General features: G+C 37.1%; 1 protein-coding gene across 1 annotated transcript in view; it reads right to left on the reverse strand.

Moving 5' to 3' along the window:
- Positions 1–16,569, reverse strand: part of plekha7b (pleckstrin homology domain containing, family A member 7b) — a 127,638-nt gene that overhangs the window by 60,366 nt on the left and 50,703 nt on the right. Inside the window, exon 4 of the mRNA XM_067401165.1 lies at positions 4,666–4,749. Within this exon, the coding sequence (XP_067257266.1) occupies positions 4,666–4,749 (84 nt within the window). The remainder of the gene's footprint in view (positions 1–4,665; positions 4,750–16,569) is intronic.

Consider the following 16,569-nt stretch of genomic DNA (forward strand, 5'->3'; position numbering starts at 1 on the left):
GGGCATAATTAGAAATGAGCCGATTCAGGGTGTGTGGCCCCTTTAAATCTGGTGCTCCACGCCCCAGGAGCTTGCGTTTGCCTTAACATAAAAAAAGTTCAAACAGCTAATATAACCCTCAAAATGGATCTTTACAAAGTGTTCGTCATGCAGCATGTCTAATCGCGTAAGTACAGTGTTTATTTTGATGTTTACATTTGATTCTGAATGAGTTTGATGGTGCTCCGTGGCTAAATCTAACATTACACACTGTTGGAGAGATTTATAAAGAATGAAGTTGTGTTTATGCATTATACAGACTGCAAGTGTTTAAACATGAAAATAGCGACGGCTCTTGACTCCGTGAATACAGTTAGAAACAATGGTAACTGTAACCACATTTAACAGTACATTAGCAACATGCTAACGAAACATTTAGAAAGACAAATTACAAATATCACTAAAAATATCATGTTATCATGAATCATGTCAGTTATTATTGCTCCATCTGCCATTTTTTTCTATTGTCCTTGCTTGCTTACCTAGTCTGTTGATTCAGCTCTGCAGAGATCCAGATGTTCTGCCCTTGTCTAATGCCTTTCATAATGTTATGTTGAGATTCGCCTGTTCTTCTGAGGTCTTTTAAACAAATGAGATTTATATAAGAAGGAGGAAACAATGGAGTTTGAGACTCACTGTATGTCATTTCCATGTACTGAACTCTTGTTATTTAACTATGCCGAGATAAATTCAATTTTTGAATCTAGGGCACCTTTAAGGGTAAGGAACAGCATGAGGGTGAGTAATAAATTACATTATTTTCATTTCTGGGTGAACTAACCCTTTAAATTGTGCACAAATTTGTAATATCGCATAAAATAATTTTGCGAATTTCCATCCAGCAAGTCGAAGAGAACAAAATCGTCACTTCCTGATGGCGCTAAGAAAAATAAGTTGCTACAGTAGAAGCCACTGTATGTAATAATTTTTGTATATAATAAATTAATTACTTGCACCTCAGAGAGCGCAGATGAAACACAATAAACGCTGTCAATATTATCTTGCATTCAGAACGCAATCGTGTGAGGCGCTTCTGGGAGGGAATTATACCGAACCACTTTAACAACAGACCTTGCTCAAGTATTACAGAATAACCAAAACTGCATTTCAGATGCTGTGCAACGAGATCAGTCCGCTGGTTGATCCAGTTATGCCGTCCCATCGCAAAGTCACATGTTTTTTTTTTTTTTATGCGTTTAAAAGAATTTATTAGGTAAAAGTGTTTCCATCATAGTTTATGAGCATGTTTTTGTATCGCATAACATTTTTTTAAAAAAATCTGACTCAGTTAAGCGCATATATTTTTTATGCACATTTTAAGAATTTATGCACATCTTGGCATTTCCATACATCGTTTTTTATCCAACATCCCAAAATGAGCATGAAAATAGGTGGATGGAAACATAGCTATTGACTTCCATAGTATGGAGAAAAAAAAAATTCTATGGAAGTCAGTGGGGTCCATCAACTGTTTGAAATGAAATGAACTTTTCATACTATGTACATTAAGCGATCTGTTAAGTATTATATAATGTAATGTTTCTTAATTTTGTTAATAAAAGTCTTACCAAGTGTTTGCGCAGTTTGGTCATTAGAGGAATGAATAATGCATACAAAAAAAGCAGTCAGCCTTTGTGGCAGACAATGCACCATGCCCTAATGTTGTTGAGATGTGCACTGTGCTCAGATTAGCCATTCAGATCAATAGTACTGCACTACCAGGGGATCAGAACACTTCTATCACTGCACACATTTCCACTGACATCACCACCAATGGGATCGCAGCACACATTTTAGCCCTTCACTGAGGAGGGATAAGAGCAGCAGCGCTATTAAGGGCACTCAGATGAACTGAAATATCAGCATACTACATATTTAAGCAGGGTGTGTCTGTGCCGATAGGTCACCACAAACACGTATATCCCCAGAATTCAGGATCTACAACTTGCTAACTCACATCCCTGGCAACCTTCAGCAACATTTCAGTTAGGATGAATGATGTTGATATGTCTCTGCTGACATATTTCATAAGACTTTTCCCACAGATCAGCACTTATCACAGCTGTCAGGGTGAGGCTAGTTTCCACCACTAGATTGCTAAAGGAAAAGGCTGGGTTGATGGGGAGAGAAGAGCAAATGAGGCCGGACCTGTGCTTAAAATAGCTCTTATGAGCAGCCAGGAGTGGTAAGTATTCCAGTTATGTCCTGTAACTTCACTATCTCTCACTTCTACAAACCACAGGAATTCTAGAGCCAACACTACATTAAAAGTCTCACCACCTTATCGACACAGCTGCAAGTGACAAACTTCCTCTCTCACTCTTTAACACATTTGGCCATGATCTTTATCTCTTGGGCACTCAAACAAGAGGTTTGTAAGCTGGTAAACTAATAACTTGATCACCTGTGACACAATGCTCAAGTGACTCTTCTGGCTTCTCCCGACGGTGGTTAATGTGAGCCCGAACCTGGCACAGGGCCTGCACGCACTGTGCCCCTAATGAGAAGCATCAATCAACCTTGGCAGCAACATTTACTTACCTGTCATCGGCATGAGAAATGGTCTTGACGGCCGTGTGCGATATTCCTACGAGAGCCCAACATTCAGAATCCATGAGCCCACTTCTATATGGAGCACATGGAGTGATAACAGGGAAATCGAGGTAGGCGGCTGAGCCTCGTAACAGTTTTCACCTGGGTTTGTTTCAGCAAGCAGCAGAATACTCAAAATAAACAGCAAACCCTCGGCCTGCTCTTTCCTCTAGCGTTAGCAAGTAACAGAATGAGATCTGTCTCAGCGGGGCATGTAAATCTGAGCTCTCTTAACCCTCACAGCACTGGTGAGGTAGAAATCCCAGCTCAGCTTACTGACATATGGGAAGTAATAGAAATTAATGGAGAGAAGGAGGAGAGGAACAGGTGCAATGGTGCACATTTTAATGGAATAGTGAAGAAAATAGGCAATTATTAAAAATATTGTAATATGACTAATTATAATTGTTGATAATGACAAATCAACAACACTTCACACAAGTCTCCAAATCCACTTAAGGATTCCAGTTCCTTATTGATTTCCCCTGGTTCTCTGTTCATTGTGAGTTCGACATAAAAAAGTATTTGTGTTTCGTTGAGTAAGTCAAGAACCACTCTGAGTCATTTGATCGATTTAAAAAGGGTAACTAAAGCCGTGTTTCCACCGCAGGAACTTTGCCCAGGAACTAGGAACTTTGGGGTGGTACTCGTTGTGTTTCGACTGCAGGAACCAGAGTCTAAATGAAGTTCCGTTTAAAAAATTCCCCCTCAGAAAGTACCTGCTCGCTAAGTAGTACTTTTTCAAAGTTCTGGAACTTTCAGGGGGTAGGACATGGTTGAGTGGATGGATAGACGATGAGGTTCAGGCTTTATTAAGCTTATATGCAGACATACTACTCTTTTCACATAATGTTCTTGATCTACTTATACAGTATGGAAATATGCATATCCAGATACAGCCTAAGTTTGAAACTCATTTGTAAGTCTTTTGATCAAATGATTAAAAGAATTTGATCATTAGAGTCATTTGTTTACAATTCAGACAACACCAGTGCTGCATGTTTTACCTTCGTGAAGAACACAAAACTTGTTGTCTACTTACTGTACAGTATGTCTTTATTATTTTTGTATGACTCTCAATCTTTCTCCCTCATAACATTCAATTCAATCTGAAAACTATAATTTTTTTGTCAAGGAATTTAGTTCTGTCATGACAACTCTCGAAGTGTTTGGTATGGTAATAGTTATGACAATGTTGTATGTTTGCTTGATCTTGGCGGAATAGATCTGCTATGCTGCTGGTGTTGCTTTTATTGCTGCTGCTGTAGAGCAAGTACGGGACTTGCTACTGCCAATACATACTGTGAGCAATTAAGAGATGCCGCTGCTGCAAAAATATAGCGTGCATGAATTACCCATAGCAGATCTATACAGGTGGAGCTGGGGAAGGTGGAGAGTTTCTGAAGCGCACTGCACTGCTAAGGCAATGCTACCAAAGTATTTTGAAGGTTGAGCACACAAGCTCATTGGCTACCAATCAGCTGTGCCCTATAGATAATGATATGATTATGAGCAGGTTTAGTTAAAGGACCAATTAGCCTGTGCCATCTAGAGTTTCATGAAAGAATTTTTGTATTTGGAAATAGCAAAATGTAGTTCACTAATTTCTTTTTAGTTGTTATAGCTAGAGTTTCAAATTATCTATCTCAACACTGTATGTACCTGCTTTGTGGTCAAAATAAAGCACAGATTACCATATATCTTCAATTTAAATCAATTTAAATCAAATACAGCTCCAAGATAGAAAATGCAATAACAGTAATGGCCATCATTACCATTCTCTCTAGAAACTTCCAGCTGATTTGCAGATTCCAGCACAGGCATATGACAGCTCATGAATCATTATTATACATCCAATTACTAACACATCTGTTAAAGAATTCAAAACTTTTGCAGCTAATAATTTAATCAAAGCCCCTTTTGATCTTGGTTAACCATATAAACAACCTGCATTGAAAACGTGTCCTCAGAGAAAACAGAGAGTGTGCATCCTAAAGTACATTTCATGCAAATAAAAGGAAGAGAAGCACTTACTGGTCCTGTAAAATGAACTCAGTGTTTTCTGAGGAGATATGTCCCGTCACAGGATGCCTGAACGTTGTCGTCCTCTGGTTGTGGCTGTATCCGAGAAGAAGAAAAATATGGGAGAGGAGAGAAATGTGGAAAAAAAACAAGAAAAGAAAAACAAAATGAGCAATCCAATATTAATCAAGTTTAATTGGGCACTTCCGTCCCTGTAGCTGTAGTTGTAGAGCAACATCACCAAGTTTGAGGAATTTTGATGACTTTCCTGCAGGAGTGCAGAATGTGTGGCAGCGCTGAAGCCTGGCCAAGCCCACTCATATTATTTAACACAAAGTGTGGGGCTAAGCACAAACTGCTGCAGAAACTTTATTGATTTCAATTACACAGGGTCATTCACTGTTTTAACTAGAGCATTAAAACATCTCACTGTCATCAGGTGTAATAAGACGGAGACAGGGGGGCTTCTAAGGGTGAGAGGACTGTGAAATAACACACATATTACACCAGCTGTCATCGATTCAGTTATTCATTTTTTTTTCTTCACGCTGTTTCTTTGGCTGAAAGAGAGAGAGCGAGTGGTAATTTGATGACTAAGGAGACACTCCCAGTGAGTTAATGTGCTCCTATATGAGGGGGAAAAGCTCCACCTCAAGTCACTTATCTGCCTATCATCATACCCATTATATTTAAGTCACATTGCCTCAGTGACTCTCTGTGGACTCAAGGCTTATATATGCAGTTAAAAGAACAGGCATAGTCATGCTTCAGGTGTGCTAGCGATCGTCTAACCGACCGTCCTTCAAGGTACACACAGAGGTTTGAACAGATGTTAGCTCTGAAATTTTATTCATGCTTTTGCACTTTTGTACTTATAGAGAGGCAAAAGTGAACAGCATTTACAGAAAACTGCTATGGTGGATGGCAAGAGTTTCCAGTGAATAATGACGAATCTGTTCCTGACACAAATATCATACAGCTTTAGATGTAACTTTATTGTAACTAAACTATTAAATTATTTTTGTTAACTGAAACAAAACCAAAGTAAAATCTAATAAAATCAAATATATTAGATGAAAAACTTAAACTTGCCTTGGCAAATAACTGAAATAATATAAGTTGAAGTATTACTAAAACTAGAACTGAATAAATAAAAAAATAAATTAAAGATAAATACAAATATTCTTGATGAAATGACAAGAACATGAGAAATCAACAGTAAAGGCAAAACACCATGACCAATAAACTTAGGCATGCTGTTTTCACAGTACACTGTCAAATTTAACAGGCTGTGGAAAACATTTCTCTGCCTCTGCGGAACATGTCATCATACACCCCCAGTGACACAACATTGTCAATTTCATTCTTTACTGAACTATCATGCCACAGGAATCTGAGGGCCAAATGTCCTCGAAAGATAGTTTTGCTGAAAGCAAACATACGTTTTCAAACACTACAACAAGCTTTTAACGCTAATTGAACATTTAGTGCATCAGCGAACTCAGCTGGGTCATTCCGTGTCAAATCAATTAAATTTCGGAAACTTCCCCAGCTCAAAATTTTGATTTTGTAAATCTTTTTTTTTTTTTTTTTTTTTTTTTTTTTTTCGAAGAAAGACAAAGATAAATGGTGATGAAAGCCAACCAGAGTAATCCACTATTTTGTAGAGGGAGGTCAAAATGACAAACTTCACTTGGGTTTTGGAGCCAAAAGGGGGGTAAAAATGACATTAGAAAGGTGGTAGCATCATTATTTTATTTTTACATAGAGATTGGTATAGGTCTATCAGTTAAATCTGTTGACTTTAGCAATCTTTGTTGCATTGTATGCCAACGGTGACGGTTCAAAATGGGAAAAAGCACTTCTTGTGTTTTTTGCCCTAAGTTTGCATGCCTGTAACTCAAGAAGCATGAAAGTAATAAAATATAAAATTTTATATGTTATACATATAAACATTGGTCATCGAACATAAACAGAAACTCAACCAAACCTGCTTGACGCATGCAGAAGCTCAAACGTGCTGCTTAACACATGAGAATGAACTTCATTGGTTCTCACATGTCAAGCAAACATGCTTGAGCTTCTGTTACCACAACTGATGTGCGAGTTTATGAATGTTTATATGTGAATAGAAGCCTAAATTCAAACTGTTCATTATATAAAGCAACCGTGTGTCTCTTCAGAAAATCTGGACTAAACCACTCAATTCCTACGGATTCTTTTTTACGATTTCTCAATGGACTTTTCGAAGCGTCAGTTTCAGTTGCATAGCTGGCTATGGAGGGACAGAAGGATATGGAGGGACAGAAAGCTCTCAGATTTCATCAAAAAGATCTTCATTTGTGTTCCGAAGATGACGGAAAGTCTTACGGGTTTGAAACGACATGAGATGAGAGTGAGTAATTAATGTGAGAATTTTCATTTTTGGGTGAACTAACCCTTTAAGATCTCCATATTTATGGGACTGAACCATATAAAGCCTTTAAAATGAAGATATCAAAAGCAAAGTTTGATAAGAACCAGAATCTAAAAGGATATCAAGATATCTCTAATATCTTATCTTGAGAAACAGGCATGAAAACTTGGGGGAAAAAACACAGTAACTGTTGGCATGTAATGCAACAAAAATTGCTAAGGTAAACAGATTTTAGACCTACCAATTAAAGCTGCAAGGCTCACTGCCACCCACTGTCCCTAGGAAAACCGTGAACAATGGGCTACATGCACGTAAGCGAGTAAATAAAGGAGAATTATGGCAACGTCATTTTGACGTGCCACACTTCCTGCTGCCAAAAGGTGCCGCTTTGACTAACTGAATATTGCCATGTTGATGTCTTCAGGCCAGGACTATTATCAAACATGTAAAGTTTGGGGCAGATCGGACATTGTATGACTGAGTTACAACAACTTTCTATTTCGTGGCATTAATCACATACAGTAGCACTCAGCCAAGTGTTGCATGATTTAATGTGTTTCTAGCATGTTTTGTACTTGGCATGTAGTTGTTTTTAGACCAGGACTCTTATCACACATGTGAAATTTGGGGCAGATCGGACATTGTATGCCTGAGTTACAACAGCTTCCACTTTCATGGCGAAACATCAAATTTTGTCAGGCCCCCACGGACACAGACTTCAGTGAAAACTCATGATCTTCGCAATTTAACGTCGTTAACGCTGTAAGATTAGACTCACCATGTATTATGTTGATCTGGTTATATCTCTAATAGGAGTTGATCACAGTGTAAAACCTGTCATTTCCTGTTGCCCACAGGTGCCGCTATGACTGTAACTGAATATTGTTATGAAGATGTCTTTAGGTCAGGACTCTAATAAAACATGAGAAGTTTGGGGCAGATCGGACACTGCATGCCCGAGTTACAACAACTTCCTGTCTCATGGCGAAATATCGAACTTTGCCAGGCCTCCACGGACACGCCCTTCAGCAAAAACTCAAGATCTTCACAATTTAGCGTCATAAAAGGCCTTAGACTGACCAAATATGACCTAGATCTGATTAAAGCTCTAGGAGGAGTTTGCTAAAGTACCACGTCTGAAAATGGCAAAAACTGCAAATATTTTGCAGAGAAAATTCGAAATATCTCACTTCCTGTTGGGTTTTCAGATTTTGCACCAAGGGACTTTTTTGTAGGTATTGGGCTGTTACATGTGTCTACCGAATTTCTAACTTGAACGTGAAACATTTTGTAGGTGGCGCTATCAATCCATTTTGCCACACTCAAACTCATATCAGACATAAATTTTCACCACTTCTGAAGCGTGTGCAAAGATTCATGAGTTTTTGAGCATGTTTAGGCCCTCAAAAATGCGATTCATTCGTAGAAGAAGAAGAATTGACTGAGCAATTACAATAGGGTCCTCCCACAATCGGTGCTCGGGCCCTAATAAAATGGCTCCAAATCTCAGGTGAAAATTGTCATTTTGACCCCCCCAACAAAACATTTTATTACTAAGTATATATACTCATAACATTTTATATTTTGGCTTTCTTCATTTATGTATTATGTATTTTTTTCACCAAAAAAAAAAAGATCAAAATGAAAATTTTTAGCAGGGGACCTTTGGTTGAGTTGACATGGAATGACCCAGCAGCATAAAAGCTTTTCAGTGGTTGCATCAAAGAACACTTGACATGAAAGCATGTACTACAAAGCCTTCACTACAACAATGGTTTTATCTACTGTATCTTGTTGCAGCCTTATCCAGTTCCTGAATAAAGCTATAAGCGCAGTTTTCCTGCAGTGGTTCGGGCTGCAGGATTGCCAAATGACTAAAGAAACGTTATCAGCAAGATGATATAAAACATGTACATTTCTTTTCAATTACCACCCACTGCTACTTATACCAATGACAGAAATAAGTGCAGTTATAATAGCAAAATATGTGGAAAAGTATTGCAATAGGTAGCACATGATTCTTAATAATACATCAAAACTAGTTAGCGCATCATTTGTAATTGAAAGGGTTTAATGGCAATATCTGGTTATGGTTACACTTGAACCATATACCATTAATTGTACCCAGTTACCTTAGAGAAAGAGAGAGTGAGTGAGAGAGGGAGAAAGTGTAGAGGAAGGCCGCAGAGCTCAGGTAGATAGGAGAAGCCCCCCAAGAAGAAGAGACAAAGAAAAGAGGAAGAAAAGCAAGAGTACCCTAAGAAAAAGAATTGACCAATCAGCAAATTACAGCTTCCCTCACTGTACTAAAGGTGTGACAATTAGTAGACCCCCGATGTACATCTTGGTCTACAGGCTCACTATCAGCATCTCTTTACCTTTGGGAATTCCAAATGGCCCTTGGAAGGGTTTGGAATGGGAAAGCAAAAGTCTTTGTTGATTTTCATCCTTACAACATGATACTGAAGTCAATCCTGCTAGCTCATCTGTGAAATTAATGTATGTAATGATCAATATCAACACAAGAAAACCAATTAAATATTGAAATGCAAGAAAAATATGCAATGGAATATGGTGAATCCATAGTAACAATGAAAGTCAAAACCCATCGATAGAACCTATATAAAAAACATAAATATTAGCAAATAATGTTTGCTAAGGCACTGGAACCAACAGAAGTGCTCCTAAAATGCTGTGTCCTCAGTTTTCCCGTAAGCTTGGTCTGTCCATCATTGTAATGTAAGTTAAAAGACCCTCCTCTGAAAGGTTCTTCATCATTACAGGGCTTTCAGCCCTTTCTTGGGCAGCCCGACTGCAACCAGGCCTCTCTTTTTATGAATGCCATCCACATCTGAGGAGACACCAGCAGACCTGCCATCAGAGTCCATTAAATTACATTCGGCATTTCTAAAAGAATTTTCCAGACTTTATGCACCTATGGAGTCAATGTGAGTTAGGTATAAGAAGCTGAATAAGGCATTTTAATGGATTATAATAGCTCAATTTGATTCCACAAAGTGATTTTAAACCACAATCATTGATTGTAGGATGCATTACTAAAATAACTATGGGAAAAAAGCAAAGAAGCACTGATATTACTACAAAAATACAACTCCTGTGACCCCACAATAAGTTGTGTCTAGCATAAAAAAAATGTTGACATCATTGTATAAAAACTCTTCATATCTTAACACTATTTAAACCGTGATAAGTTAGGTCAACTTATTTTTAGACCAAACACAACAGAACCGAACAGAAGTGTTGATTATCTGAGAAGTGAGAAGCGGATCTCTATGTCACATACAGTAAAACAGACCAGAAGTGAAACCTGTACAAAATACGATGATGCACGCAAGATACGACACCTCGCTCAGTCGTCATCAGCCTGGCAGGCACAGACTGGTGCACCTTCCTGTAATGGGCTACAAAAACACAAGCACATTTCCTGATTTCCTCTTGCCCTAGCTTTGTTCCAAAAGCATCATGCACTTTGCAAAACTGCATCGGCCCTTTACAATAGTTTTGCTATTTTCCACTGTTAATTAGGAATCTGCATTCTTTAGCTCTTTTGTTCTCATCATATTACTTCCAAACTACTTACCATGGAATTCCCTGCATTAGTATTGGAGGATAAACAGAATGGCAAACAGTAGCGCTGTTTGTTTAGCCATGATGCAGGTTTGAGGGAAAGCAGCCTATGACATTTATGAATGATGATCATGAATTAACTCTTGTTCCTGTTAGACTGCTGCTTTGTCTTTTAGTGACAAGAAAAATGGCACTGTATATGATTCATAGGACAAAGTGGATTTAGGTGTATCTACCCCTTTATAAATGAAACTGAACAATTTGTTACATTTTTTTTTTTCTAAAATAAATATAAAATAAAAACCACAATGTGAAAATGGCAATATTCAGAATTTTCTTTTTTATATAAACAACATTTACCTTTTTGGAATGTAAATTGTTCATGTTTTTCCCATCAGTTCAACTTAACCCATGACATGACAGAGCTTATCGCTAATGTAAAGAGATGAAATATGAAAAGCTTCGCTAAAAAGACGAACAACATGCAACAAATATTACATCCAGTATTACAGACGCCACAAGCATGCTGACAGTTACGTGCAAGAAGTTGTGTAGTGGTGCAGACTGGCCTGTTTATATTCAGTAGATTAAAATCCACATAGAGAAGTATTAACTCCCCTTGTACTATGACAGCTTTTACCCGTGGGATGAACATATCATTTGGCATCTCACAAGAGCAGAACAGGCAATTGTGAAACCAAAAGCCATGTTTATACAGAGAAAAAACAACACATTATTTAACAAAACTGCTGATAACAGATACTGATTTCTAGTCCTGCAATTTAAGTCGGAATGCAGGAATAAAGCTCACTTTAACTTAAAGAGATAGTTCACCCAAAAATGAAAATTCTGTCATTAAGTACTCACCCTCATGGCATTCCAAACCCATAAGACTTTTGTTCATCTTCGGAACACAAATAAAGATCTTTTTGATGAAATATGAGAGCTTTCTGTCCCTCCTTAGACAGCTATGCAACTGACACTTTGATGCTTCAAAAAGTTCATGAAGAGATTTTAAAACTAATCCATATGAATTGAGCGGGTTAGTCCAAATTGTTTAGAAAAGCCACGATCGCTTTATATGATGAACAGATATAATTTATGCTCTTATTCACATATAAACATTGATCACCGAACATAAACAGAAGCTCAACCGAACCCGCTTGAAGCACGAGAACAAACCTCTTGCGGAAGCTCACACGAGAATGAACATCATTGGTTCTTGCATGTCAAGCGAACATGCTTGAGCATCCATTTAACACAACTGATGTGTGCATGTTGATGAATATTTACATGTGAATAAAAGTATAAATTATATCTGTTCATCATATAAGGTGATTGTGTCTCTTCAGAAAATATGGACTAATCCGCTCAATGCATCTGGTTTGGTTTTATTAACTTTTTAAAGCATCAAACTTTCAGCTGCTTAGTTGTCATCAAATTTAATAAAAAAAAAAATAAAATCTTAATTTGTGTTTCGAAGATTTGGAACAACATGAGGGTGAGTAATTAATAACAGAATTTTCATTTCTTTATAGTGGAAAATTCTTTAAAGATTATTAAAATGGTTCTTTTGGGATTCTTCTATGGAATTGCTGCGAAAATCTCATTTGATGTTTATGTAAATGTTGTGTTTCTTCAATGGTCACATAAATGAAACCACCACATGAAAAAACCATAAAAAACATGTCAAATCAAGATAGCATCATTATCACAAATCACTATCAATAATCTATAAATAACCAAATGTGTTTTTTCTGCCTGATTAACCAAATTTCACTCCCCACCCAACAGAGTAACACTATAACGCAATAGCAATAACAAAAATAACAGCGCTTAGAAGTTTAAATTTTAACTTTATATTTTCATGGCACAGTCTATTTTTTTCAGCTGTAAAATTCTTTCATCATGCAGTCTGCACAGTTACATGTTTTCAATAAGATTTACATTTTTACATTGCAGATATTCAAAGTCCAACGGTCATCTAGCGGGCTGTACCAAATTTTGCAACGAACAACAAGCTCAGGGGTAAATCCTTATTAGATGCACCAAATTAAGAGCTCTTAGTATCAGAGTTCAAGCATGTACTGTGACTTCAGCTGTACTGTACTAGAGGAACAGAGTGCAGACACCCATACACTGTTCAAAAAACACAAAGCTCCGGATGTTCTCATTCAACCTCTTTTTCAACTCTTTTTCTTTATCTTCTGCCCTAAAATTGTCTCACCTGCCAGAATGTAGTAGATTATCTACTTCCTCCTGGGTTCATTCCACCAGTCGGGTTTGTCTTCCAAAACGGTGGCAGGATGAGAGAAGGGCACTGATGGGAAAGTTAAAATCCTGCTGAAGTGAAGTAGCTAAAGCTCTCCAATCTCTCAAGTTCTTCTGAGAACAGCTTGCCAGAAGTTTCATTCAACTCAAAGTATTTGACGGCTAATCAGAGCTCAAACTCTTTCATGACCAGAACCGAGCTCAGCTACACAGCTTATCAGATCTACCCTCTTTTCTCTAACTTTCCCTCCCTCTCTCTAACTCCCACCCTCTCTGTCTCTTGCCAAACTACAGCCCATTAAGGAGGACGTCAGTGGGCATAAAACTAAATTAGGAGGTGTTTCTGTTTCAAAATAAATATTTCCCTATCTGAGCTTCATAACCCAGAACCAACCTGGCTTTATCCCACTAGCCTGTTGCCCTCCCAGAAAGCATCTCTTGTTTCTATTCTACTGCCAAAATATTCCTGGCAAAAGCATACAGCTGAATTTTTATTGTTTTGAGCTTCCTGTGAAAAAAAATTACTGACAATTGGAGGGAAAAACCCTGATGATTTGACAACATCACTGCAAAAATGTAATTTTACTATGATTTTTTACTATATATGACAGCCTGCAGAGGATTGTGTTTCCACTCCGTTAACCAAAACCTTGTTCTGAGTCAAGGCACACACCACTGCACCTGCGTCAGATTCTCTCCAACAGCATGTTTGCCACATTTCAACCTACTGGCCAGACTGTGGGCTGTAAATACTAGTAAGTTAGCTCACAAGAGATAAAACATGAGGTATGCAGACCAGGAAAGCAGGTGTTATTTGCACAGCTCTAGAGCAAATATTGAATCAGATAAACACAAAAAAAAAAACATTCAGCTCAGTGGAACAATAGCCTTATAGAGCCTTATTTCAATTACCTTTGCACATTTAAAAAAGATTTCAAATGCACTTGGATGTGAAACTATAATGAGTTTGCTTTGATAAATATGTTTGTACAGTACAAGGATTTGATTTAAAAAAAAAAAAATTGGTGCAACAAAAACACTGAATAAAATAAAGAATGAGTCAGCAGCAATAATAAACACTTACGCAAGTTTGAGCAAAACACATCACATTAAGCATACATTTCACTAAAAAATATACTCTACACTATAATAATCTATAGCTTTATGAACATTATACATCTTAGTCGAGAGGAGAGACTGAGGAGGAAAAGATCAGTTGTAAGAGGAAAGCACTGTGGGATTTGGTTACTCAGCCTTGCAATGAATTACTTTAACTATGTCATTTTTCAAAAGAGGAATTGTCCAATTGTAATTCATTTTCCCAGGCTGGTTTCACTAGATGATTTTAAAGGTTTTATATAATGTATTCAAAAAGCCATTTTACAGAGTTCTGGATACTCAGCCTATTACCTAAAAGCTGTTGGTGTTGTTGTTGTTTTTTTCCCCCACATCCCTTTAAAGGTATGAAGGAGTCACATATATAAAAGGGGCTGTCAATCAAATGAACATTATAATAATTACATGATGTGCAAATTAAGACAATTGGAAATTTTAATATTTGCTAAGATTTTAATGATAATCACACCACATTACCATGTAATTAATATATTATATTATATATATATATATATATATATATATATATATATATATATATATATATATATATATATATATATATATATATATATATATAAAATAAAATATTAATTACATGGTAATTTGGTGTGATTATCTTATATATTATTATATATTATAATACATAATTTACATTATTTATTTAAAAAAAGAAATTACATTAGATAGATAGATAGATAGATAGATAGATAGATAGATAGATAGATAGATAGATAGATAGATAGATAGATAGATAGATAGATAGATAGATAGATAGATAGATAGATAGATAGATAGATAGATAGATAGATAGATAGATAGATAGATAGATAGATAGATAGATAGATAGATAGATAGATAGATCGATCTATTTGGAAAAAATCATTCTAGAATGTGATTTTGTAGGAGAGTGAATGAAATTACATAGTATAGATAAATAGATACATACAAAGATACAAATATATGTTTTCAGGTAAGTCAGTATTCAGATACAAAAATTTAATAATCAAATATAAAATAGCACTGCATAGTCTTCACTTTATAAATTAAATAAAATTAATCTTTGTAAAAGCTACAAAAGTGATTTTAAGAGCTAATGCACGGATCCAATGTAATGATACACATTTGTTTTCGTTGTCAATTGTTTATGTTCACGTAAGCCATGAGTGACTGTGTTTACGAGGATACTTGCTGAGCATTTTTACTTTATTTTGCGTGTATGTGTTACTTAATTCAAGAACGAATAGACGCAGAAGACAACGGAATCCGACGTTCGCGTTCTGTCTGCACGGACCTGTGTGTGTGTTTTAAAATTGCTTGAATGTTTAAACTGACAGGACCTAAAACACATGCAACACATGCAACCTAAAACACTTTCCCTCTATGATGGTTAAACCTTGCAATTAACTCGAGAATCATGTGCATTTCGAACCTGGTGCCTGGTCCGTACAGATCACGTATCAACTATGATCCTACGATGTGACTATTGCGGATTCACACATCGCAATATCAATGCTAAAATGTTATATCATGCAGCCCTAACAGTAAGTTGCTTTGGATAAAGGCATCTGCCAAATTCATGAATGTAAACATTAAACCAGCTGTAATACATACGCTAGGGTGGCCCTTATTGTCTTTCGTTTTTTTTTCGGAAATGTTAACCTCTCACCCCCTCATTTGTTTCTCCACCAGAAGTATGTAATGCATGCATAATACCATCCAGATAATTTGTCATTTAGGGTATGCTTAAAGAATGCATATTTTTAAATCAACAGGTACTTCAATATCTGATTGGTGATATTAGAGAAGTTTTCGTTCGCCACTTCCCGTAACCAAGATGAAGTATACTTGCTTGGAAGCCAGAAGGAGTCTTTATCAGTTTGCAATTTTCTATGGGAGCAGTTGTGGCCTAATAGTTAGCAAGTCTGACTGTTTGGGACAAAGGCTGCTGGTTCGATTCTAGTACTGGCAGGAAATGGCTGAGGTGCTCTTGAACAAGGCTCCAAAACCCTAATTGCTCCCTGGGCGCCACATAATAATGGCTGCCCACTGCTCCAGGTGTGTGCCCATGGTTTGCAGTGTGTGTGTGTATGTGCGTGTGTTTACTACTCATTACTCCTAATGTGTGTGCACTAACTTGGATGGGTTAAATGCAAAGGGTATGGGTTACCAAACTTGGCCTTCACATGTCACTTTCCCCTTTCGCTTTCATTGGCAATGTTCTTCGAGTCTATCTGCACCGAATGGGGTAAAAAGGGTACAATGTAGCAGCAGTGCAGACCATGAAGGAGGTCCAAGACTTTTGGGAAAAGGCCTGCCTTCTCATAAGGCCTTTTCAGCTCGCTGTCAAGAAGCTGGAAGGCCGTGTAGGAAAATGGGAGGCCTTGAAGAAGAACAAGGGGCAAAGGAGTGAAACACAACAGAAAAACGAAGAAGAATGTCAGATCGTCATAAATATCTAGATCAGATCTCAATTTTGTTCTAAGTTAACTTTCTTCACCAGTACAGTAATTTAACTTTTAATA

This window comes from Chanodichthys erythropterus, chromosome 11, assembly GCF_024489055.1.
Source record: "Chanodichthys erythropterus isolate Z2021 chromosome 11, ASM2448905v1, whole genome shotgun sequence".
NCBI classification, from domain to species: domain Eukaryota; kingdom Metazoa; phylum Chordata; class Actinopteri; order Cypriniformes; family Xenocyprididae; genus Chanodichthys; species Chanodichthys erythropterus.